Source organism: Bombus vosnesenskii, unplaced genomic scaffold (genome assembly GCF_011952255.1).
Source record: "Bombus vosnesenskii isolate JDL3184/JDL3185 unplaced genomic scaffold, Bvos_JDL3184-5_v1.1 scf7180000013444, whole genome shotgun sequence".
NCBI classification, from domain to species: Eukaryota; Metazoa; Arthropoda; class Insecta; order Hymenoptera; family Apidae; genus Bombus; species Bombus vosnesenskii.
The window spans coordinates 1,120,540-1,143,901 of record NW_022883055.1 but is presented as its reverse complement, the minus strand read 5'-3'; the positions used below and the strand labels follow the sequence as shown (position 1 = coordinate 1,143,901).

Genomic DNA, 23,362 nt, shown 5'->3' with positions numbered 1-23,362 from the left:
TTGTAAAATAGAGGTTTCACAGTGTGTTTCTTTGCTAATATATATATTGTAAAATCTTATCGTTGGGCAGTTTTCATTCGTTTCAACAAAGATTCAAATTTATTTCGTGAACCTTGATTATCGTGGTTTATAAAACAATTTTTTGAATTATACTAAAGACAAAGCTGTCGAGGATCTATTCGATGAAAACATAGCTTTGAAAATCCTTCCAATCCTTTCTTTTCTTTCTTCCTTCCTTGAAATCATAACAGAGTAAAGAAGTAACTAACGCAGTAACTAAATAACGATAACTAAACGATACATTTGTAACATATATCGTTGCTTGGTGTATAATGTTCAGAAACAAAATTATATTAATAAATTAGAAACACTAACTATATTCAAGTAACCAAGAATTATCATATAAGAAAGGACTTTTACTCAATTATAACGTGCATAGCACACTCTGCGATATGCAGTATACAGCTTTTAATATATATATACGTATACATGCATATACGTTCCTTCTGTACGAGTAGCGCGACTTTCGTATTACTGATTGCATTTTCGTTCGCGTTTAGATTTTATTACAAATGAACTGCAAAGAAATTCTACGTTATAAAAAGTTTCGATCGAAAAGTGTGAATGCCGAAAGAAAGGGATGAAAGCAATGGAAGCGATGAAGGCGTTGATCTAACACGATAATTTGAACACATTACGTTTAAAAAGCTTGGTCGGAAAATGGTCTTCGATTCAGTATCCGAAGAACAGAGAAAACAATTTTTTAGAGAGAGTTATGCCGCTCACTTGCCTGGGTAAGATCCGACGAGTCATATGCATACCTGTGAGAATAATACCGATGTTATATCCGATGACGTATCGCGTAATTTAAGAATCATCTTTTTCTCTTTGGTCCCCCGTTTCAAGATGGTATCGAATTTCCACCTGCGGCAAACACCTGCATCACCATCGAACAGCATTAATTGAATTTGCAACGTTTACCATTTACGCTAAATATTTCCTGGTAGCACCGTTTATTTTTGGTTGCGCAACACGCACGTTACAGCACGGCTTTTCAAGATACATACAAACAAACGCGCTGTTAAGCTTGAACCCGGTTGCAATGGTTTTACAAAAGAGCAACTTTAACGTTGTGCTTTAGAATAAAAGAACTATTTATATCGCTGCTTCGATGCATTAGATAAAAGGAAGAACAAGCTTCAGGAAAGAAATTGAACGTAACTTTGGTTTTCCAGGATAATCGTCCACGGTAGGTAATTAAACCACAACGTGCATATCACCTCATCCCTTTCTCGCGAAATATCTCTACCCGTCTATCGTTCTATTGACAATTGTAACCAAAATATGATACATGATAACAAGAACAATACCTGAAAATTGTCTATTGTGAAAAATGTTTCGATATTAGTGCCATGCTTCGATCGTTGCATACCAATTATAATAGTAAGCTAGAATATCAATGACAGGTACTTTACTAAAGGAAATACTATTACAGAAGCAATCAAGTATCCAATAAGTGGACTTGTATGCGATAAGCAATTACCGATCTTAATGCACATGTATCAAATAAAACACTTCGCTTAAGCACTGCTCATCCTACTACCAAATAATTTATTTACTTTTACGCGGATCGATCCATTGATCAACCTATTCGAGCCGATTTACATCACATACTTGCATTTATATATATAGAATTTTTACGTGAAACGATAAACAATCAATCTATCGATGAGGAAAAGATAGCTCGTTTGATCGATGATTTGAAATGTGACGTTCAAAGAAGAGAAATACAACAATTGTAACTAAGTACATGTAACATACGTGTATTGTACATACAATGTTTCTGATACGATTGTTGTCACGTTTCGCCGATCACCGCAAGGACAAATAGGACGGATAGGCTTGGCTCGGGTCAACTTAAATTTAATGATTTTGATGGCACATATGCGCATTGCGTGCCTAATGATCAACCGCAACAAGTTCGTTGTTACGTGGAATAAAATTTCTATATATTCATTTATTTATATATACCTTCTGCGCCTGATAATTTTATTATGAATACATTATACTTTGTTCAATCATACTTTCAGCTATACCGGACACTGTCCCACCCTTAAATTTCGAGTTGGAAAACGATTCGGTGCGTGCACTCAAGAAATTATGAAGGTAAGAGCATACAAGTAATACATAAGCATTTGATTCTGCATTGAGAGAAAAAGAGAAAAGCAACAAAACAAAATCTTTATAAAGTTAATTAAAGTTTCCACGAGCGTATTGCATCATGCAGGAATTACTTCAAAAGAAAATTCTCAAGACAGGACCTTACAGACCCATCTCCGAGAAGAACACAAATGAAAACACGACGATTATTTACGAGAAAGATACCAGCACAGATTGGAAAAGAGAAACGCATTTCTTCAAAGCACCACCGTACATTTTGGGATATACTGGTAAGTATATTATAGACCGGTAACTGTATTATAGATTGAGATACTATTTTATCATATTATATCGTTTTATAAAAGTAAATTAATATACTTAATCGTTTACTTGTAGGATACATTCCTGGGTTTAATAGTAGTTATGGTTTATCGTTTATGAGAGCCGTGGAAGAAGGTGCCAGAGAATGGCGCGAAAATCAAATTAAATTAAGAGCTCATAGAGATCTTATGCAACCTAAGGTCGAAAAAAGCACTATCTCTAGACACTTTTTATTTCGACCGCGAGCCGATGATATAGATATACCAATTGATCATGATCACGATTTTAATCACGATAAAAATCGATTAACCACGTTTCGTACGTAACATGTACTTCCATATGAACTTCATTGTAAATTTTCTTTTCAACTTCATTGTAAACCTCCTTGTAAAGGATCTCATAAAGTATGAGATCAGTCGTAAACATTAGATGAAACATCTTAATCACCTTGAAATGAAAGATAAGAACGTTATTCTTACAGATTATGAAGTTTCTCCTGAAAGACCACCGATTGTAGGCTATACCGGTCATATTCCAGGCTTTAAGGGAGAAGTTGCACTTTCGAAAAGATATGCACAGGCTGCGAAGAAGGGATTGGAATTAGTTCGAAAAGAACGCGAACATAGACTCGGTAAATTAAGAGACACTAATACGGTACAGAAAGCATTAAATGTGTCCCGTTTCAATGAAATTGATCTCGCCGGAGCCTGATTTTTGGAATTCATCAAATTTTTAATAACACAACATTTAATATACATATAAATTAACAATCTTCTTTAACTTAACTATATAACTTCCATCTGATTAGAACTATTTCATGAAATATAATTTACCTTTTTAATCTATTTTCATTTTTAAGACGCAGGTAACGGACGAAAATCCAAATAAAATTATTAATAATTTTTATCTCGACTTTCGTTCCTTTCTTGCATTTTTCTTTTCTTTATTATAAGAAGAAGGAAACATAAGTGCATCTACAATCTTTTTTAATTCTAATTTCCTTAATATTTCGATCAAAAGCAGATCGAGATATTTTACTTGTATTTTTTAAATATAAATTAATCAACATTTGAATCAAGGAATTCTTGAAAATATTTTTTAACTAGAAATATTTTTTAAGAATAAGTTATGGAGAAAGTAAAAAATAATGCTATTTCCATTTACAAAGCATAAAGAAGCATTATCTCACATTTGAAATGGAATTTAGCAAACGTGTAAATTATTATGTACAGTAGATGTTCGAATGTTACTTGTAGCACACACACACAGGTGTACACGCAATGCAAATCTTTCAATCTATTACATGTGTGCCATACTTTGATAAATTATTAGGTTCGAGTATTAAAAAATTTGATATTGAAAAAATTATTTATTAAGATGTACAAAAGAACAATAAATTTCCGTATGTAAAAATATAATAAACGAATACGTTTACCTTTACTTTTAATTAACAGTTAAGTTTCTTTTTTCCCCGGTAATCTATTTAATCTTTCTATTTCCATTTGGAATGCCTTTTTCCAATATTCTATAGTTAAAGTATTCGATCCATATGATAAAGATAATAATCTAGCCAACACCATTAATAAGTGTAAATGATCAGCGTTTTTGTTTTTCTGGTTCCATTGTATGAAATCATTCTGAATTTCCTACAAGAAAAAATAATCATATATGTTATATTATGATATATATTTATTGTACACATGTACATATATGAAATATATTATAAAACAAAATATGAAAAATTGCTGGAATAAATTATATGATTTGAAATAATATCTTATAAATACCTTTATAACATCTTCATCGTTAAGTTCAAATTTCGTATCTCGAATAGTTTCTAAATACTGTCGAATATTTATCAATCTATTTTCATCTTTCAAATACTGTTCAGCGATTTTTATTATTTGAGGATAAACGCTTTCTGATTCTGAATCTACTTTTAGTAGGACTTGGGTTTGACACTAGAATGAACGTATATTACTTATTGTTCATAAAAATATGAATGAATATGAAATGCTTTTAGTAAAAATTCTTTCATACAGGGATAAAAGATTTAGCTTCTGATAAAATTAAGACTGGAATATCCGTTTCGTATTCTATTTTATAAAATTCAAAATCATATGTAACTTTTTGAAAGTTAATCAAGTCGCAAATCGCATTGTAATTTTCTCGTCCGGCCTGTGTAATTTGACCAGTAGTTAGTCCTGTTTCATCTATTACGAGATGTGTATTGTCGCTAAGTTGGAGTACTCCGCTGGTTAGCCTATTACACTCGTAATCTTTCCTGATAACAACGCAAGTATCTTGAATTATATAGTGTAAAACTCTGTCAGGAAAAGGGTTTATATTTGATAAAGTATTTACTTACTTTGGCAACAATTTCAAATTGTTTAAATTTTCTAATGTGATTTCTAACAAGTAACTTTTCTTGATGAATAGAGTTAAAAATTTATATAAATACTTTGGAAATTCCTTGCATTTAGTCACAGAAAAGTGTGTTATATTTAGCGGATAAGTACCAAGACAGAAGTAATCCCTTTTCATGTAACTAAAATGAAATAATGCTTTAAAAAATGAGTTATGAGTAATTCTTTCCTTCATAAAGAAATAAAAACATTAAATAAGTTTACACTGATGAAAGTAAATGACAAATTAAGTAATCTGCAGCCAGATGATCCCCAAATAAAAGTTGACTTAGTATTAAGTGAAGATCGCTTCTTATTAATTCTGCATTAGATATCACTTGAGGAACAATCGTCATATCTTGTTTAGTTGAATGGATTATTTTTATAGCATGTAATCGTGGAACAAGAGATACTGGTGGATGGTGCACAGTTATCTCAGCTTCTGTCATAGTTTCATCTGAATCGTGAGCAATATTTAAAAGAGGATCCAGAGATATAAAACCTATTATTTCAATAACTTGATTCAGTTTTAAAGTCATATCTTCGTATATCTGTAATTTATATATTAAAAGATATGTTAAACAATTTTAAACATTTATATACTATTTAAAAATCATTAATATTATATAAAAAAATAAATGTTCAAAATTCATTAATAACCTTTACAATGCAAGCTTTACCATCATCCATAGGAAATGGAAAATTTAATATATATTCCTTTGAAAATGCATTTTGTTGCCTTGTATTACTCTTCATTGTTTCCATTTTTTCATTATTATCGATTGGTGACATTCTTCCTTTTTTTTGTATTAATTCCAAATAGTTTGTAGTCTCACTATTATCCTTGTCTAAACTCCTTTTATGATTATTAATGGATCTTATACTTGAATAATGTGACTGTTCATATGTTTCCTTTGCCCAATCATTTAAACCAGGAGTTGATATCACAATACATGTATGTCTTTCTGAATTTTGATTCTTTTCCGATTCCAACAAAATCGTTTCGTGTGGCTAAGAAACATAAACAAATCATAATGTTTTAAGTAAACAAAGTATTAAATATCTATTCATTTTGAAATATTCGTGTTAAAAATAAAATGATGTAGGCAGTTTTATACATGAGATAAGCTGTTCTTTTCACATCCCACACCTGAAACTGCCATATTTACTATCGGCCCCATATCAATCTTAAATACACATATAATTTGAATATGGACAAAACAAAATGTGTGGAAAGGCCTTATGAAATGAAACTTTAATCAAATAATCACCAAACATTTTGCAGAATCTGTATACATCCCACATTTTATCTGGTATGTTTCAGTTTGAGTATTTTTGACTTCATACACTTGTAAGTAATATTCAGGATTGTGCATATCTTGAATCATTCCTTTAAATCTGACCAATTGACCATCCCTGAATGCATGAACAGGGGCATTATTTAGTAAGGGAATTTCTTTTAAAGCATCTAGATTTTCCAAGATCGCATTACAATTCGATTTATTTGCGATAAAATACTCTGGTGTCCAATCCGTTATTTTAGCCAAAGCTAAAAGACGAAGTAAATGCTATTATGTTCTGTATTCTTCAAATAACTTCATTCGAGACTAATTTACTAAATATACTAGCACATACATAATAAATATTTCTTAATACAAATAAAGAAACATTTACTCACAAATCATTATGAGGCTATGCAAGTACTAGCGTAGTATCAAAGTTTTATTGCAATGTATCACAAACAAATCCCGAATAATCTTCGAAAACAACAAAATATACATAAGTAAATAAAAATAAACTTGCGCAAAAATATAGTGTGCTGACAAATATTCAAAATCAAACTCTATCGAAAATAGGTCGATAAACGAAATATGTAAGTACATATAATGTAAGTAAATACAAATTTAACAATAGCACTTGCGTCTTTTTACACTGTAGAGTTCCATTTCTCACCGGTACGCAATAGTACGGTACGATTCAGACGAGTGCTAGATACGTCCATATGCCACATGAGGCAATGTCGCACGATCGCACAATTCCCCCCACGCCGTATACCGGCGCATTTCTCCCGCCAAGAGCACCGAAGACGATGAGTGCTGATAGTGTAGCCGTTCGGCACAAGAGCCCCTTACTCTTAGTGTCCATTTTTTAGTAAAATTTCGCCCATATAAGCATTGACGATCTCCTTACCCATTTTTAATAATAGCTCTGATAATAGATTATTATCAACTCGCCGAAACGATAGCTTAATATACAAATCATATAGAAATATAATTTAGATAGATATAATTTAGATAGAAATTATAAATATCAAAATTACATACAACAAAAAACTTCAATATTTACAATATTTCTAGCAATGGAAGTAATTAATGTTAATATAAGTGGAAAATATCATGTGATTCAATGTAAAAATATATTTATAATTTCAATTATTCACTGATTACATAGGAGAATAATGATATGTACAATAATATGCAATGTGGCTATATAATATAAATAACATTTAGCAATATTGAAATTATCCGTTTCATCTGTTTTGGATATGTACTTTATGAATAGAACAAAATGGAACAATAACAAAGTAAGATTGTACTAACTGCTAATTAGCATTAAAAAAATTAAATTCTGCTGCATATTTTATATCTAATCGAATTATATCTAATCAGGTCTCCAAAAATTTAGATATTATAATCTTCACCGATATTCACGAATTTTAAATCCCTCTGTTTCAATTTAACATATTCTCCTCTCATGGGAATGTTCGAATCGATTGAAACTGCATTTCCAAATCCTTGTTCTGACAAATATATATTAGTTTTAATCAATGATGTTTTAGCTGTATCATTTTCGGAAGAATTCTGGTTTGTTTTGTTCTTTAATTCATTTATTAAATTTCCCTCAACTTTTTCATTTCCTTTAAAACATTCTTCGCGATTATCCTTAGTGGTGAAATTTTTTATTAGATATTCAGATTCATTTGAGATATCACTTGTGACTTTGGTATTAGTTTCTTCTATTCTTATATTAATTTCTCGCTTTTCACGTTCATGATTCTCTAAAATATCTCTACGAATTAGTTGAACGGTTCCCTCGGACTTATGTTCTTCTAACGAATTCTCTACATTTGTTTGATTTCGCATTTTTAATGCGATTGGTAAGGAATATTGATACTGTAAATTTTCTAACTTTACATTTGACTTTCCTTGTAAATTAGAAATTATATTGCTAAAATTATTTTTATTATAGTCAGTTTCACTATTGTTTAGTCTTAAGTCATCAGTGGAAATAGATCTTTGTAATACTCGTTTTGTCAAAGCATTCAAGATAGGTCCTTTAAGTAATTTTTTTGAATTATTAGGACTCACTCCTACTTCCTTAAGCTTTTTATTATTTAACTTGTTGTCAAATAGCATTTGGTATGTATCCAATTGAATATTTTGCCTTTTATTCATGTTTTCATTGTTAGAAAGAGCTGACTTAAAAGTTTTATTATTGATATTTTCCCTTTGGTTTTTGGAGGATTCATTTTCGTTACTATTACTTATGATTGTAGAATTCATTTTTGCTTGTATGACAGATTTTCCACTAAGAACCTTTAAATCATTTTTGCCTTTTTTATATTCCTCTGTATTTTTTTGCTTCTGCCTCTCAATTTCTTGTTTTTGTTCTTTAAGATCTTTTAATATTTCTTTCTGCTCTTCCACCATTTGCAGTTGTTCTTGTTTGTGTTTTTCTAAAGTTTTTCTAAGTTTTTCATGTCTTTCTGCAACTAACATGTTGGCAGCCTCTGCGTAAGCAGCTAGTTCTGAATCTTCTTTTTTAATTGCATCAGAATTTATAAGACTATAGTGTTTTCTTTTATCTATAAAACTTTCTTTCTTCTTCATGAGATTAATTTCTTCCTTATCTTCAGTGGCAACTTTTGTTGTTATTATAATATCATTTTTTACTAAATTGTTTGATTCTTTATGAAAATCTGTATCTACCCTTTTTATTTGATCAACTATTTTTTTAATAACTGGAGCAAAAGTAACTAATATATTGTCAATAGACTTTTGTGTTTCTACTATTGACTTTTCTGTAATAACAATACGTTCAACTGGTATTGGCGGTTCTTGTCGCATATCATTTGCTTGCAGATTTAAAGAATTCTCAGGAACATTTAAGCCTGATAACTGACTCATTTCCTCTGAAAATTATGAATGTAATTATTATCACAATATTATTGCTACTACTATCATCACTGCCATTACTATTGTTACTGATATCACTATATATTTCAATTTTAAGCTAATAATAACTATATAGTACCCTTAATATTTGGAAGAACTTCAGGATTATTAGGAACATTTGCTATTGCATTAATATTATCCTTATTTAAGTTTAATGGTATATTATTTATTTGATTAGCAGGATTGTTTGTTGGTGTTAATATCTTTATATTAGTAGATTCTTCTAACGCATACAAATTTGCATATGTGCTCAGAATCATAATACAGATACCAACAAACATGATTACCTAGAAATGCATCGACAAGGAAATATTAAAGAGAAATAATTAGAAAATAGTATAATTTTTGTATTTGCTTAATCATCTCACTTGAGCTAATAATCTCTCATTAGTATGTTTGCTACTAATGGATATGAAGAATATTGCTGGAAATATCAAGCAAATCATTACACCAATGGTAGATCCTACTAAACCAAGAACAAATTCAATATTTGGTATTAGAATGCCAGTTATCAGAGAAACAGTTACAATTATGATAGTAAGACATCTAAATCTTGTTTCTGGCAAATAATTTATAGAGGGTTCATGAGCATACACCTGTAAGAAGTTATATATGAAATATTTAAATTTATTACCTCATTATTATAATATACTGCTATAATTAATACAAACCCTGCGAAATAAAAGAGAGTTTAGACTTGCACGGCATGGAAATATGACTAGAGGAAAACTAAATGCAATTGAAAACACAAATCCCATTTTAATCATTTCAGATGACAAACTGGGTTCAAAGCTCATTAATATATTGCCTGTAAATTTAATAATGGATAAGTAAGATATATGAAGAAAGGATGTTTAATTTAAAACAACAAATACCTGTAAATGGCTGTGTGCAAAATGCAATATAACCAAAGAATCCAACACAAAGATATACAATAGTACATATATTTAATGCACCTCGTACAACTTCGTTCATTTTCTCTAAAGATACATTTGGTATAGTTTCATAGATTTCAAATAGTTGGGTTTGACAAAATAAAGCCATAGAAAAGATAGGTATGCATTGAAGTATACCAGATGGTCTCCAATAATATACATGTTCATACCAATCTCCAGCAAAAATATGCTGCATAGATTCTGTTATTATCTATGAAAAAGATAAAAAATGTAATGAATTAACATTGAATTGTTTTTATAACAAATAATATCAATTGCAAATTATTCACCTTTAATACAAGACAAAGATAAAAGATAATGGTAGCAGTACAAAGAGTAGACAAACTGTCAATATTCCTAAGCAATCCCAAGGGTAAAACTATGAAAATGCTTGTTGTTATAAGTAAACTAGTCCTAATATCCTCTGGTTTCTTATCTATCACTTTTCTCACAATTTGTGGTCCTAAATCACCCATAATAACAAAGAAAGCAATACATGTTCCCACAAGAAAACCAATGATAAATAATTCCACTAAAAATTTGCCCATATGACCAAACGCATGGAAAGCCAAAAGTTCAAAATTTCGTCTTCTAGACATCACAGCTGATTTAATAAGAAAATGACAAGCAAGTCTAGACAAAGTACTACTCAATATCAAGACTACAATAGCTAAAACAATACCGCATTGCTTGAAACAAAATGGCATTGCAAGAACGCTTACTCCAATGATGCTGTTTGCAAGAGTCATAACATGTGGCATTTGAGAAATCATTTTGGTGGTTTTTATATTTTTTTAGTAAACCTACGCAGTTTCTATATCCTTAGTCGTCAGAATCTATGTTTTGTCTAGCATTAAACTTTTCTTTTTCAAATCAATATTTTCAACAAATAGAAATGTTATAATATTTAATGGATACTCAAAGACTCTATAATGCGTATAAATAATAATTATTCACGCATTCTTTTCAAATGCTTTTAAAATATAAAATACCCTGATTATGAGGTTAGATTTATCATTCCGTTAACCAGCAATATATAACCAACAGTATTACATGTAAAACAAATAATGTAATTTATTATCATGTTGGACGTATCAAAATCGTGATACGAAGGTCACGCTTTTGATAAAACACAATTTTTTATAGTGACAGTTGGAAAATACCACCGAGCGTTCTGTTGACCACTCAAAACTACCACCATTTTGACTCGACAAGTTCTATCAAGCATGCTCTATTAATCTGTGTTTATCACACGGAAAAGTAATTTCAACAATACGCACAATAGATTTCTTTATTTTTTATTATAAATATTTAAAAACATTTGTTATTTGTATTCTGATATAGTATATAGCATATAACTTTATACATATATACTTATATTATACTTGATCTATTTTAATTAATCGACTTAGATGTACGCAAATATTATATCGAATTTATCTTTGTGTTGTAAATAATTAATTACAGTAAAGGTATATGTTTAATTACAATAAAAGTATATGTTTAATTACAATTAGATAAATCGACTTATTTCTTTTTTAATTATTTATCTGACACCATGCAACTAGTCGAATCTAATCCATTTTTGCAAGATTTTTCGACTCGCACAGAAGTTCACTTTATGTATAAAAAATTAATGCATTTATCGTGCAAATGTGAAATTAACATGATTGAAAGATAATAATTTTAATATTTATATTAGAACGACGCTTTTCTTCTTTTTCTAACTTTTTTCTTTGAACGAGAATGCTTCTGCAGCTTCGACATATAGACAGAAGTCGACTTAGTCACAAGTGTTTAATTTTTAGTATTATCTCTTCTTAGTTTAAGATTCTACAATTCTGCTCCAATTCAGTGTGTTCATTGACTGTTCTATTCTTTTCATACTTTCTTTTTTGCTGACTTTAATTTTTCACATATAAAATAAAATATTTTACATATCAAAAGGAATATCGTTATGTCACTATTATATGTATAGTATTGCATGTAGGACATTGTTTAAATCGGATTTGTATGTACAAGAGAGAATAGGAAGTAAAAAATTTGTTAGTCCATAATACTAGCCCGTTGTATACAATCTCATTCCCTTTCAATTATAAAAATCGCACATTAAATTATTTAATGATGATCATGCTGTGAGCAATGGATAAGAAGACAAAGAAACGTATTCATCCAAAACATATTATGGTGATTTGTATACTTTTAAACTTTCGATTTATCGAAATGTGTCAATTACAAAAATTAGATATCTTGATAAGCTGCCTATATCTTCTGATCTTAGTGAAAATTTTAACTTTTATAAAAAATTTAATCTTCTTTGTACATTTAAGATATCCATTTGTCTTATTTCACTAGTCACATGTATTGATTCTAACAGTAAGTGAACATGACGGCTTTAATCAGATCATAAGACTGACCGATTACTCAAGATATCATTCATCGCACGATTTAAAAAATATTTCAAGGAGTGATTGCTTAATGGCTTATAACTTTGAGAATTTCGGCTAATGTTTATAAATTTAATGAGATAACTGAAATTACTGAGGGTCTATCATGTCAATTGTATGCTCGTAGATGTACATAAGTGATAATAATGTCTCTTGCCTCGAATTTAATAAAGATATATGTATGTGTGTGTGTATGTATATATATATATGTGCGTTTTTATATATATATACATATATGTATATGTATATAGGATATATGTATATATATATTCCTATTAAAGTATTTGTATGGTTTTGAATCAAAGAATAAAAGAAATCATATTGTTTACAATGGTATGTCCAGTTCGAGACAACAGACATCTATTATGCACTACATATTTGTTCACTTAATTTACCTATACTGATTTATGATTAATTTAAATAAAAACTTTTTTCAATTTCTTTTTGGAAACAAATACCATTTATCAGGGATTCGATCCACCATCTTTCTTCGTTTCCTCATTTGTAACATTCGTTTTCTCATCTTTCTCATTTTCTATAAAATATTTTTTTTTATTATGATAAAAGTAAAAACAAAAGTACATTAAAAATATACAAAGATATTAAAATTACATACCTTTTGGTTCTGATTTTATGTCTTCTTCTTTTTTTAGATCACTTTCTATACCTTCTTGTCCTTTTTCTAGACGTGGTCGTTTTCTGGAACCCTATTAAATAGAAAGAATTGTGACTTAAATACAAAAATATTTAACACAAATGAAACATTACCCCTGCGAGGTGAAATGAAAATGTGAAATAATAAAATATCTATATTTATGAATAATAATGGATGTTACCTTAAATGACCTATTATCTCTTCGCCCCCCTTCACCTTCATCCTCACTGTCGCTATATTCATTTTCGTGTTGTATTCTTTTATCTAAATCTCGTTGTGGTAATCTTTCGTCTGGATTTACCTTTTCTTCAGCCTCTGAATCTTCAATGACTGCACCATCTTCTGGAATTGGTTGAACCTGCACACCTGGGGCATGCGGTAACATTCTTAAATTTTCAAACAGTCTGGTTCTGTAAAAAATATAGAATATGTGGAATTAACTACAATAAAAAAAGGAAAAGAAGCGGTTAATTATTATCCTTGAGATAAAACATACTTAATTTTCTCAAGATATTCAGGAGTATTTTGATTTGCCATGTTTGAAGGACTAATGTGCAGCTTAAAATCAGGACCAAAATATTCAAAGTAATCATTATAGGGTAACTCATTTGCAATTTCAGAACCAAGAGCAACTGAAGTTTCATATGTCCAACATCTAGATACATTTCTGATTGTATATCCACCACCACCAACCATTAAGAAGGGTAAATTATATTTTTTTACAAATTCAACACATTTCCCATGACCCCTCACTGTTAAATTGAAACAGCCTAACCGATCTCCTACAAATAACATGTATCAATTTAATTTTTATTTCATTTCCTTCATTTTATTTTACTAAATGATATTTATGTATACCAGTTAATGAATCAGCACCACATTGTAGGACCACAGCAGAAGGCTGGAAAGTTTCCATCACTTTAGAAATAATAGGTACAAATATTGACTCATAGCTTTCGTCATCCATACCGTCTCTTAGTGGTATATTGACTGCATAATACTTTCCCTGTGAAAACAAGGTTTCAAGTTAATATAAAATTTAAAAATAGAAACATATCAAACGTATACTGTTAACAAAGTTTTTACCTTTCCAGCACCAATATCACGCAGATCACCAGTACCAGGAAAATATTCACCATATTTATGAAAAGAAACCGTCATAACTCTATCGGTGGTATAAAAAGCTTCTTCTACACCATCTCCATGATGAACATCAATATCAATATATAGTACTCTTTGATGATATTTGAGCAATTCCAGTATTCCTAATACAATGTCATTTACATAACAAAATCCAGATGCTTCACTTTTTTTGGCATGATGCAAACCACCACCCCAATTTATGCAAATTTCTGAGGCCTGTTTGTTAAGTTTCACAGCGGCAGCAACAGAACCTCCAGCTGATAATTGACAAAATTCATATAAACCATCAAAGACAGGGCAATCTTCTCCTACATTAACTAAAGGAAAAAGGAAATACTAAATGTAATCACAATTATCAAACATATATATTTATATATACATAACATATATATATATATATATGTTATATATATAACATACATATACACATATATTCATTGAATGTATAAATATTAGATCTATAATCTTACATCGTTGCATTTGTTTATTATACTCTGACATGTTATCAGGTCTTATTGATCTCAAAAACCTAATATAGTCATCGCTATGAAATTTTGTCATTTCATCTGCTGTAGCTTTATGTGGACGCTAAACAAAAGAAAGAGAATAAAATTAAAGAAATAGAAAAGAAATGGTAATGAAAATATTTATTTTAAATATCCATGCAACATAATATTTGTATTTTTGTACATTTTTATAAATTAGCAAACATATAAATACTAAAAATTATAAACAGAAGAATATCATTCAATGAATAATTCTTACATATATTTCCATCTTCCTATAGAGACCATAATTCAAAAGTAAATTATGTGTCATCCTTATACGATGTGGCTTCATAGGATGTCCTTGTCCATAATAATAATTTCCAATATCACCTAAAATATAATTTATTTCTTTATTTATTTTATTGTTTGATATAAGTTTTAGGAAAAGAATTATGTTAAATATTTGCAACAATTTTATTAACTTAAAATAGTTTTGATTTTACATATGCATACATACATATCGTTTCCTCTGGTACAGGCGACCGAGGTACGCTTGAGAATTTTTCGCATAATTTGCACGGAAAAGGTATTACCGTTTACCTACTCGACTCAAACTGTATTATCTTTTTCAAATTTAGTAAAAGTATTAAGCAGGTCTATAATTTTATACGATTGCAAAAGTGCTAATATTTTTTTTAAATATTCTTAAATTATAACCTTCAATTAATCTGTTTCTTTGGAAAATTAACATTCTCACTTAAAAAATATTAATAATAATATGTGAAATAAATATAGAGAATATAACCAATATATAGATATAAAAGATAATTATGATATTAATAATATTTATAATTCCTATCCTCTTATATTGGCTATATATTATTAAAATTTAATGACTGTTATTGAATTGAAACGTTAATATTAGAAAATAATTAAAAAATAATTTAGAAAGAGAAAAAGAAAAAAATATATATATATATAATATGACACGAAAGTATATTATCAAATGATAATTGAATGATTGTACGGATCGTGAAAAGCGGACGCTCTTTCTTGGTTGGAGTAAGGTAACATGGAGTAATAGCTATGAATCTTTCGCCTTAACGCGTCTGAAACCGTACAGGCAATCGTAGGAAAGATAACAAAAAGCGAACATTGTATAAGAAATACGTTTTCTCAATGATTAAATAAATATATTAAAATGAAAAGCGTGTTAGAAAAAGTAAGTAAATGTGAAATAAATGCATGATAGACGATACAAGCGCGGATAGCACAAACACATTTTGACAATCTCTCTATGCATGTACGATATTTTCGCGGGATACTAAGTATATCAACATTTTTTAACTTTTTTACTCACTATCATAGTAGTAGCAGACACGCTTCTTGCTATGTGGCAACGTCGTCATCTTGACCGATTTTTTCTCCTTAATTGTAAAATACCTGATATGAATTAAACGTAAAGCGCGGAGCGTCGTGATACCCACCGACAGGACGAGCGTCACTAAATTTCTGAACTACGCGTGCGCAATATTCTGTAGTTAGCTTTGTTGTATAGGTGGCGTTTTCATCGAAAAATGAACTTAACCATAAAACGAATGAAGTTGAGAATAGATACATTGTGGTTTAAATTATTCTAGAATTATTAAAACTCAGTTCACTAAATGACTAAGTTTATATACTTACACTTCTACCAATATAGCAAAAATGAAAAATCGCTACTGCGTATATATGCATATGTAAATAAGATTCATATGTTTGTCTATATATAAGTATAACATGTGTAAACTTAAGTGTCGTATATTGAAATGCAAGCAATTATATGTATAACTCTAGGATTTCTTTATTTTATTGTAGGAAAAAAGAGCAGCATCACGAAGTAGATTATAATTACTTTTCTTACAATTTACTTATATAATTAATAAAATAAATTTAAGAAGAAATGAAATATCAAATTTTTTATCTATATTTATAATTAAATATATTTTATATGTATACGTAGTTGTTATATGTATGAACGTACATATATATGTACATTCGTATATAAGCAAATTTAACACATATATATACAGAAATAAATTTTTTATTTTGGAGCATCTGGCACAACATTGCTTTACATCCTTTACGTAAAAAAAATGTTGTGTCGGTATAAAAAAAATTACAGAAATCGATAAAGAAAATTTTTAAAGTTATAACAACAATTTGCTAAAATATCGGATTGATAAGCACAGCTTTCATGCTGTATTTTTAGTATTCTTACTTGTCAAACAATGTATACATATTTTATGATACAACTACTTCGGGAAGATATACATACATACATTGATTGATTGTAATGCAATTGTATTAAGTAAAGAGAAGTAACATATCAAAAAAAGAAATTAATTGTGTATATAGTACTTAAGGGAACTGTACCAAGAAATGCATTGATAGGGATAAATGCAGCAGTACTGATTTTGGCAGTATAGATTTCAGCATTCCAAATGAATCGCTTAATCAATTTTAATATCTATATAGTCGTGAAACGCTTAAACATTCAGCAATACTACAGTTAAATGAACATGTGTGTAATAAATGCATACTAATTGTAACTAATGGAAATATTGTTTGTATTCGTTACAACTAGCATATAGACCCCTTCTCCTTTCTTCAAGAGGGAAAAAAGTATCAATTCAAGATAAATTTACAACGTATTTCTATTATTATATTTCATTTTAAGAATAAAACCTATTATATTAAAGCAACCCATATAAAAGAAATGTTCGCAGAAAGTAACAAATGTAAAGATTAATATTTTCCACTGAAAGTTAGTGTCAAGGGATGACATGTATAAAATAATTTGACATTTCTTTATTCTACGATGGTTATAACGATTGTGATGACGATGATGCTGATATACAAAACAAAAAAGGCTATATAAAATATGTAAGTGTACAAAATAGACGCAAAATTGGTAATAAGTAATATTACAAAAGTAATTAAAAAATAAATATTGATTTAAATGGATGAGAGAAATATCGATAAAATTATCGGGAACTGTAACGTATTTAACTTCGTTGTAATAAACAATACCGTTCCAAAATAAATTTCACACATACATATATCATAAATACGTTCTCAATAAGTAACGTTTGAATAAGTATGTAGTACCATCGCTGATAATTATGTGTCTTTCACAGAAATTTTGCAATAAGATCAATGTTCGTTACATTTAATCAATGTAATTTATATAAAGACGCTTCGATGGATAAACATAAAATATTCGTTCACTTAAAATAAAGTTGACACAAAATTTTTATTTTGCTTCAACTTTTCTTTAAAAGTCGAATGAAAAAGTTTTTTCCATTTTGAGAAGGGTAGTGAGTGTCATATTGTTGTACGATTACAAGTAGATAAAGAACGAACACACACAGCTAATTCTACGATTCACGATACACACGAATTTGTGCCATGTTATTACACTTCGTTCATTTTGTTTGGCGTCGGAAAAATCGAAAAGCATATGATAACATTCGTTAGGTAACGATATGAGATATCAAAGAGAGAACGAGATGGTCACGATATTTTCTCTTTCTTCTTTTTATTATTATTATTATTGTTATTATGTCGATGTCTTTGAAAGAACTGATCGAAGTAAGTTGGAGCGATCGAGATTGAAAGGAGTCGAAAATTTAGGGGTTGGTGATCGGGGGATTTAAGCAACGCATTTCCGAACGCATTCATCGGGAACAAGACAAGGCGAAAACAAGAAAACGAAGGGCATCGAAGGTTGTTACGCAATGCGCGTATACCTTTCTGATCGTTTATTCCTTTGCCAAAGAAGGCTAGAAAAATAGATGCGTAGATCCCTTGTTTCCTCTTCTCTATCTGCCTGTTTGTTTCATAGGGAAAAGAATTTGAGAAAGGTCTGCGGAGGAATCGGAACATGAAGAGATGCTCGATCGACATCCGCTAGTTTCTCCTGAAAGGCTGGATCCTGATCGGCGATACAGGGATGTCCGAGCGACCGCCAAAACAGGCAGCGGCAATTGCGGCACAACTGTATTATCTCTGCATATTCTTCTCGCAGACCAAACGACCTATAAGTCACATAATAAGTCCATTGATTTTGCGAACAACAAGACATAGGTGGTAACGGATTAAGCATAAGAATACCAAATGAATATTTGTATTATTTAAGAAATGTAATAGTATCTATATGTACGATGTACCTTCGTGCGATAGTAAAAATAGTCTTCCAGTCTTTTCCAGGATTATGCTGTCTAGTGGAGGCTATTTGTTGAGGCGTGAAGTGATACTGGGCAAGCTCCCGCCAGATTCTCTGTTCCTGTGCTAGAACAGCTAGATGTTCACAAGCTTCCGAGGATGCTTCTATGTCTCGTGGATCACTGAGTCGAAGGAGAACCTCCCGGCGGCATTCCGCTGGCAAATCCGACCATTGCGGCTGCTGTTCCTCGTCCGGCTAAAAAACAGCAATAATGATCAAACGAACGTCTCGTCTCTCTTTACCCTAGTTACGCTTTTCTACCTGAGTTATAGTGATGGACGAAGCAATTTGCAATATTCGTTCTAGAGCGGCTTTGTGTTTCTCCCATAAAACTACAGAACCCAAAGGTCTACCGCCCCAACAACAACCCGCGCTGAAAGCCCGAACTCTTTCGATCAACCGACGAAGTTTTCCGGTTTGTTGCTGCGACAACGATACTGCCGAACATATCGTAAGAACAGAGGTATAAGAGAGTTAATATGATCGCGATCAATTTAGTAGCTTAAATCTTTACCTTCCAATGCGACTTCTTCCAACATATTGAAGAGAACTCGTTGAGCGCATCCACTAAGACCGCCCATCCTGTGACTGACCAGAAGATCCAAAAGTTGCACAATGTAATTAAAACGTCGGCAATCGTGCACCGCTGATAAAAAGTCCAAGCTTTTCAGCGCATCGCTTAAACCGTTGAAACCAGCGATCTACGAATTTAAATAGAACGCACAGTCGCAATCGTTTCTTTTTCCTTCGTTTAATCTTATTTAAATGTGCGCGTACCCTAGCCCATGCTCGCGATTCAACCCTAACAATATACCGTTTGAAATCGAATGGAAGAAGAGTACAATCGTTCTTCTTTTACTTTCCCGTTATTTTCGTTTCGTTGCTACCTTTATCCTTTTATTTTTTTTCTTTCATTTCATATCTCTTCTCTCTTATTCTTTTTCTCTTCCTCTTTCTTTTTCTTCTTCTCTTCTCCTTTCTCTTTTTCTTTCCTTTCCTTCCTTTTCCTCTTTTCCTTCGATTCTTTCTTTCTTAACCTTAACGACCAAATCCCATTTCTCTCCTCTTTCACGAGGCTAAGGTTAAATATAAGCATGGATGGAACAAGTCACTCACCTCACGAGTGCATTTCAGCGTGATGCGGCAATGCGGCTGGACGGCGTTTTCTAAAATTACGTGAAAAAGAAGAATTAACCGAAGAAAAATTCAAAGGACGATCATATACTTTGCCTTCCAATCGACAATCGAGTAACGTTCTACTTTCAGCCGTTTTTGATAGCGCATGAAACACGCTAAAAAAAGGGAATATGTACATATTGAAAAGGTACGAATCGACAGTTTCGATAGCTTTTACAAATATTCTGCTCACCTTTCTTTTTATCCTTCTCCTTTTTGTCGAGCACATCCTTATCGCCGCTGCGAAAAAAACGAACCATTAATATAATTCTGCTCCTTACACTAAAATTACTCGACAATTCGTAAACGCGATTCTTACGAATTCAATATATATATATTGAGTATATATACTTATGTATTCATGTCACGTAAGCACAAACGCATAACAAGTTTGTAACGATCTATCGTTTTACAGATGTAAAAGATACGTGTTAAAATACCGTTTATCATTTAAATATCTTTTAAATTCGTTCAATACTAGCCACTGAGAAAAAAATAAGAAAATGCGAAATTAACGGATACACTTATCAGACTTCTGTGGAAAAATGCGACTTTCTCTTCAAAATCTATTTCATTAATTTCTTTCTCGTGTCTTTTTTCCACTTGGTTCATTTTTCAAGTCAAAACGCAACGTGCTTTTCCAAACGTTATGAATATACAAATTATCTATACATAATGATCGCAAAATGAAAATCGGTAAAAACAATTTATATTGTTCCCAGGGCGAACAACTTCTTACCCAAACTATCGCCTGGTGTGAAAGATACTATTGAAACTCAAGCAAGAAATTTTCTTTTAAAGATTCGTAATATAAATACATAGGTCCTTATCTTGAAACGAGCGAGACGGGTGAAATGATCCAGTTGTCGATTCACGACGAACATGATCATCGAGGGAGACCTTGCGGTAATGTGCTTACGCGTCGCGGGGAGAGAAACCCCGCGCCAATAATCCGTAACATTATATAACTGTTGGTAATGCTCCATTCGCGCGTGAAACGAATCGCGTAGTAACTAAGTACTACGCCTGTATACAATAAATATTACTTGTGCTGTTGCTTGTTGCACATTGCAGATTGTACAAGAATATCTAAAGTTTCGAATCTCACCATTCTGTCTAGACACATACTCAGGTATATTTATGCGTTCGCGATCTTTACGTAGCTGTTCCAATGCTTTCTAAAAATTCACGCCTTAATACATGGCCTATTATCGTATAAACGAACTGTTATGCTTCACTAGGTATATGCTAATGAAAAATACTTGTTAAAAAGTATTGCACTGTCGCGAATTGAATGTATCAGAACAACATGGTGACGAAGAAGATTTACAGAATTGATACAGGTCGTATTAGCTAAGTTATAACCTACTTCAAACACATGCATGAACGACAACACGATTTTCTCTCTGTTATTTCGGGAATTTTCTTATCCAAGGATAAGATAACTACTTAAATACTGGCTCAACGTTCAACAAATTTCGTAAAGCAAATAATAGTTTTTCTGCTATGCTTTACACTGGACTGCATAAAACTTCATCAAGGCAACGTCTTTGATAACGAACATGTTTCATGGCAGAAAACCAAGATTTTATACGAAAAAAGAGAATTATTTTCTTTTTTTGTGAAGCGCGCGAAAGCGTGACTATGCACGATGCAGCTTTCTCTCTCTCTTTCTCTCTCTTTGTTGTACGCTTTGCCATAAGCTTTCACGGTCTCGCGACACCGACTTAGTTCCAGTATGAACGCGAGACGCGTCCAAGTCCAAACTCATCGTATCGTACGAAGTATATACGTACATACGGCAAGCAAAGAGGGAAGACGTTCAGAGCGTGCACTATGCACTACAACGGTTAGGCACACACACGTACACACGCACGCGCATTTCTGCGTATGCAATATAGTGAATAAGGAGTAAGAAATACATATTATTAAGTAGAAAATTCAATCCTTTATTATTATAAAAAATGAACAAGACATAATAAAAAGATACGCTCGAAATTATATATATATTATAAAGTATTTTTTTCTTTTTCTTATGCAAAGAAAATCGTGCCGTTTTAGAAAGAACCAAGAATGCATGAAGAACAACATGGATAGGCTATTTTTGGGCTTCTGTTTATACCGATATAAAATGAATAAGACAAGATAGAAACTTCTCTAACAAATCAAGGAAGGGTACTTATGAAACATTGAATTAATGGAAATCGCGATAAAAATGTGATACGCAGATCGAAAACGTATGTATTAAACAGGAATCAATCGTATCATAAAGTAATGTTTAAAAGTTAAGAATTGTAACTCCATAACTAAAAAAGCGCGTGCGATAACTAGTATTCAGTATAATATATAAGCATTTCTTAAAAAATGGAAAAATTCTATTTTCACGTGGTATCTCTTTCTCTTATTTATTAATTCCATTCATATTAACTTAATTTTGGTGGCTATTTAGCGATAGACACACAGCTACTAGTGTATGTCAAGTTTGCAAGAGTAAACAAACTGAGAACTGTCATTCGATCGATGTAACAGCTGTGAGACAGATGGAAGATTCGGATAGAAACGATTGGTTGTGTTTCTTCGGTATTATTTGCAAAGAAAAAATACATTCTCAGCGAGAATGAAAAAAAAACAAAAGGGAAAGGATAAGAATCAGTGATGGCAGTACTCACCGAAGTAAAAGAGAAAGTGTTTTATTGTTGGCGCATTCGAGGATTTTCTTCTTTTCCCAACCTTCGACAGTTTTTACCCATTCTTCGCCAGGACTGCGCCAATCCTTCGATATGAATGGCATCGTTCGCAAGATATATAATTGTGCGAGATGCTTGCTCTGCTTACGTGTGCAAACCACGAGCGATCCTTCGACTAACGATCAAATATATTAAGGAACGCACCTCACTGGACCACGGACGCTCAATGTTTGCTCACAAGACAGTTCGGTCTGCTCGGTTTACTTCGCGGCTGCGATCGACCGCGCATGGCTTTGTTTTACTGACGTCACTTTGGTATCAGCTGTGCAACTGACATGACAAACCAATGCACTCTGAACAACTCTGAACCACACGTTCGGCCATTTTAAAATGTATATGTTACGCATGCGCAATTTTGTCTTGAAGAAGTTTGACATTCACGC

At 31.3% G+C, this 23,362-nt stretch overlaps 5 protein-coding genes and 1 long non-coding RNA gene across 18 annotated transcripts; 2 read left to right on the top strand and 4 right to left on the bottom strand.

The window, feature by feature from the left end:
* Nucleotides 1–70: 70 nt before the first annotated feature.
* LOC117238269 (mini-chromosome maintenance complex-binding protein) lies at nucleotides 71–7,147 on the bottom strand. Of its 5 annotated transcripts, none has more exons than XR_004494156.1 (10): nucleotides 6,840–7,147; nucleotides 6,158–6,435; nucleotides 5,547–5,897; nucleotides 5,112–5,437; nucleotides 4,850–5,029; nucleotides 4,522–4,765; nucleotides 4,269–4,442; nucleotides 3,917–4,127; nucleotides 2,961–3,061; nucleotides 71–937 (listed from the first exon to the last, which is right to left on the bottom strand). XR_004494156.1 is itself a non-coding variant. In XM_033503057.1 (9 exons), exons 1-8 carry the CDS (start codon nucleotides 6,895–6,897, stop codon nucleotides 3,936–3,938), a joined length of 1,803 nt encoding a protein of 600 aa, XP_033358948.1. In that variant the 5' UTR covers nucleotides 6,898–7,147; the 3' UTR covers nucleotides 71–937; nucleotides 3,917–3,935. The 5 variants fall into 5 exon arrangements, 1 of the variants encoding a protein (XP_033358948.1); XR_004494157.1 differs by having other exon boundaries at nucleotides 71–924; XR_004494159.1 differs by having other exon boundaries at nucleotides 6,565–6,908.
* Nucleotides 657–3,921, top strand: LOC117238272 (protein FAM166B-like). Of its 4 annotated transcripts, none has more exons than XM_033503063.1 (5): nucleotides 657–794; nucleotides 907–1,249; nucleotides 2,091–2,450; nucleotides 2,557–2,799; nucleotides 2,963–3,921. In XM_033503063.1, the coding sequence occupies exons 3-5, from the start codon at nucleotides 2,282–2,284 to the stop codon at nucleotides 3,190–3,192; spliced, it is 642 nt and encodes a 213-aa protein (XP_033358954.1). In that variant the 5' UTR covers nucleotides 657–794; nucleotides 907–1,249; nucleotides 2,091–2,281; the 3' UTR covers nucleotides 3,193–3,921. The 4 variants fall into 4 exon arrangements, with proteins under 4 accessions (XP_033358954.1, XP_033358953.1, XP_033358955.1 ...); XM_033503062.1 differs by lacking the exon at nucleotides 907–1,249 and having other exon boundaries at nucleotides 665–794; nucleotides 2,091–2,166; nucleotides 2,288–2,450; XM_033503064.1 differs by lacking the exon at nucleotides 657–794 and having other exon boundaries at nucleotides 937–1,249; nucleotides 2,091–2,166; nucleotides 2,288–2,450.
* Nucleotides 7,148–7,285: 138 nt separating the features above from the next.
* Nucleotides 7,286–11,265, bottom strand: LOC117238181 (putative sodium-coupled neutral amino acid transporter 10). Of its 6 annotated transcripts, none has more exons than XM_033502859.1 (7): nucleotides 11,110–11,265; nucleotides 10,347–10,435; nucleotides 9,997–10,267; nucleotides 9,793–9,929; nucleotides 9,490–9,717; nucleotides 9,201–9,408; nucleotides 7,286–9,078 (listed from the first exon to the last, which is right to left on the bottom strand). In XM_033502859.1, exons 1-7 carry the CDS (start codon nucleotides 11,138–11,140, stop codon nucleotides 7,568–7,570), a joined length of 2,475 nt encoding a protein of 824 aa, XP_033358750.1. In that variant the 5' UTR covers nucleotides 11,141–11,265; the 3' UTR covers nucleotides 7,286–7,567. The 6 variants fall into 6 exon arrangements, with proteins under 6 accessions (XP_033358750.1, XP_033358751.1, XP_033358752.1 ...); XM_033502860.1 differs by having other exon boundaries at nucleotides 10,347–10,519; nucleotides 10,779–11,249; XM_033502861.1 differs by having other exon boundaries at nucleotides 10,347–10,519; nucleotides 11,049–11,249.
* A 1,545-nt stretch (nucleotides 11,266–12,810) lies between these two features.
* On the bottom strand, nucleotides 12,811–16,198 carry LOC117238190 (histone deacetylase HDAC1). The gene is made up of 9 exons (XM_033502877.1): nucleotides 16,150–16,198; nucleotides 15,067–15,179; nucleotides 14,772–14,889; nucleotides 14,245–14,618; nucleotides 14,017–14,164; nucleotides 13,655–13,940; nucleotides 13,340–13,568; nucleotides 13,120–13,210; nucleotides 12,811–13,038 (listed from the first exon to the last, which is right to left on the bottom strand). The coding sequence occupies exons 1-9, from the start codon at nucleotides 16,196–16,198 to the stop codon at nucleotides 12,968–12,970; spliced, it is 1,479 nt and encodes a 492-aa protein (XP_033358768.1). The 3' UTR covers nucleotides 12,811–12,967.
* Nucleotides 16,199–16,856: 658 nt separating this feature from the next.
* Nucleotides 16,857–23,306, bottom strand: LOC117238198 (F-box only protein 32). The gene is made up of 7 exons (XM_033502893.1): nucleotides 22,902–23,306; nucleotides 20,426–20,472; nucleotides 20,173–20,222; nucleotides 19,571–19,757; nucleotides 19,318–19,493; nucleotides 19,001–19,251; nucleotides 16,857–18,868 (listed from the first exon to the last, which is right to left on the bottom strand). The coding sequence occupies exons 1-7, from the start codon at nucleotides 23,021–23,023 to the stop codon at nucleotides 18,670–18,672; spliced, it is 1,032 nt and encodes a 343-aa protein (XP_033358784.1). The 5' UTR covers nucleotides 23,024–23,306; the 3' UTR covers nucleotides 16,857–18,669.
* Nucleotides 21,925–22,582, top strand: LOC117238203. The gene is made up of 2 exons (XR_004494140.1): nucleotides 21,925–22,143; nucleotides 22,294–22,582. It is a non-coding gene; the product is annotated as an uncharacterized LOC117238203 (long non-coding RNA).
* Nucleotides 23,307–23,362: the final 56 nt, after the last annotated feature.

Coding starts and splice junctions, on each gene's coding strand:
- LOC117238272 (XM_033503062.1), top strand. CDS start 721: ATGGTCTTCGATTCAGTATCCGAAGAACAGAGAAAACAATTTTTTAGA. Junction 795..2,090: donor TATGCCGCTCACTTGCCTGG/GTAAGATCCGAC, acceptor TCATACTTTCAG/CTATACCGGACACTGTCCCA. Junction 2,800..2,962: donor AAATCGATTAACCACGTTTC/GTACGTAACATG, acceptor TTATTCTTACAG/ATTATGAAGTTTCTCCTGAA.
- LOC117238269 (XM_033503057.1), bottom strand. CDS start 6,897: ATGTGGCATATGGACGTATCTAGCACTCGTCTGAATCGTACCGTACTA. Junction 6,436..6,839: donor TACCGTACTATTGCGTACCG/GTGAGAAATGGA, acceptor TTCGTCTTTTAG/CTTTGGCTAAAATAACGGAT. Junction 4,128..4,268: donor ACGATGAAGATGTTATAAAG/GTATTTATAAGA, acceptor TTTTTCTTGTAG/GAAATTCAGAATGATTTCAT.
- LOC117238181 (XM_033502858.1), bottom strand. CDS start 10,829: ATGATTTCTCAAATGCCACATGTTATGACTCTTGCAAACAGCATCATT. Junction 9,930..9,996: donor TTGCACACAGCCATTTACAG/GTATTTGTTGTT, acceptor TTAAATTTACAG/GCAATATATTAATGAGCTTT. Junction 9,409..9,489: donor ATGAGAGATTATTAGCTCAA/GTGAGATGATTA, acceptor ATGCATTTCTAG/GTAATCATGTTTGTTGGTAT.
- LOC117238190 (XM_033502877.1), bottom strand. CDS start 16,198: ATGACGACGTTGCCACATAGCAAGAAGCGTGTCTGCTACTACTATGAT. Junction 13,941..14,016: donor TGGTGCTGATTCATTAACTG/GTATACATAAAT, acceptor TGTTATTTGTAG/GAGATCGGTTAGGCTGTTTC. Junction 13,569..13,654: donor GAATATCTTGAGAAAATTAA/GTATGTTTTATC, acceptor TATTTTTTACAG/AACCAGACTGTTTGAAAATT.
- LOC117238198 (XM_033502893.1), bottom strand. CDS start 23,023: ATGCCATTCATATCGAAGGATTGGCGCAGTCCTGGCGAAGAATGGGTA. Junction 20,473..22,901: donor ACACTTTCTCTTTTACTTCG/GTGAGTACTGCC, acceptor TTTTTTTCGCAG/CGGCGATAAGGATGTGCTCG. Junction 19,494..19,570: donor GGAAGAAGTCGCATTGGAAG/GTAAAGATTTAA, acceptor TATGTTCGGCAG/TATCGTTGTCGCAGCAACAA.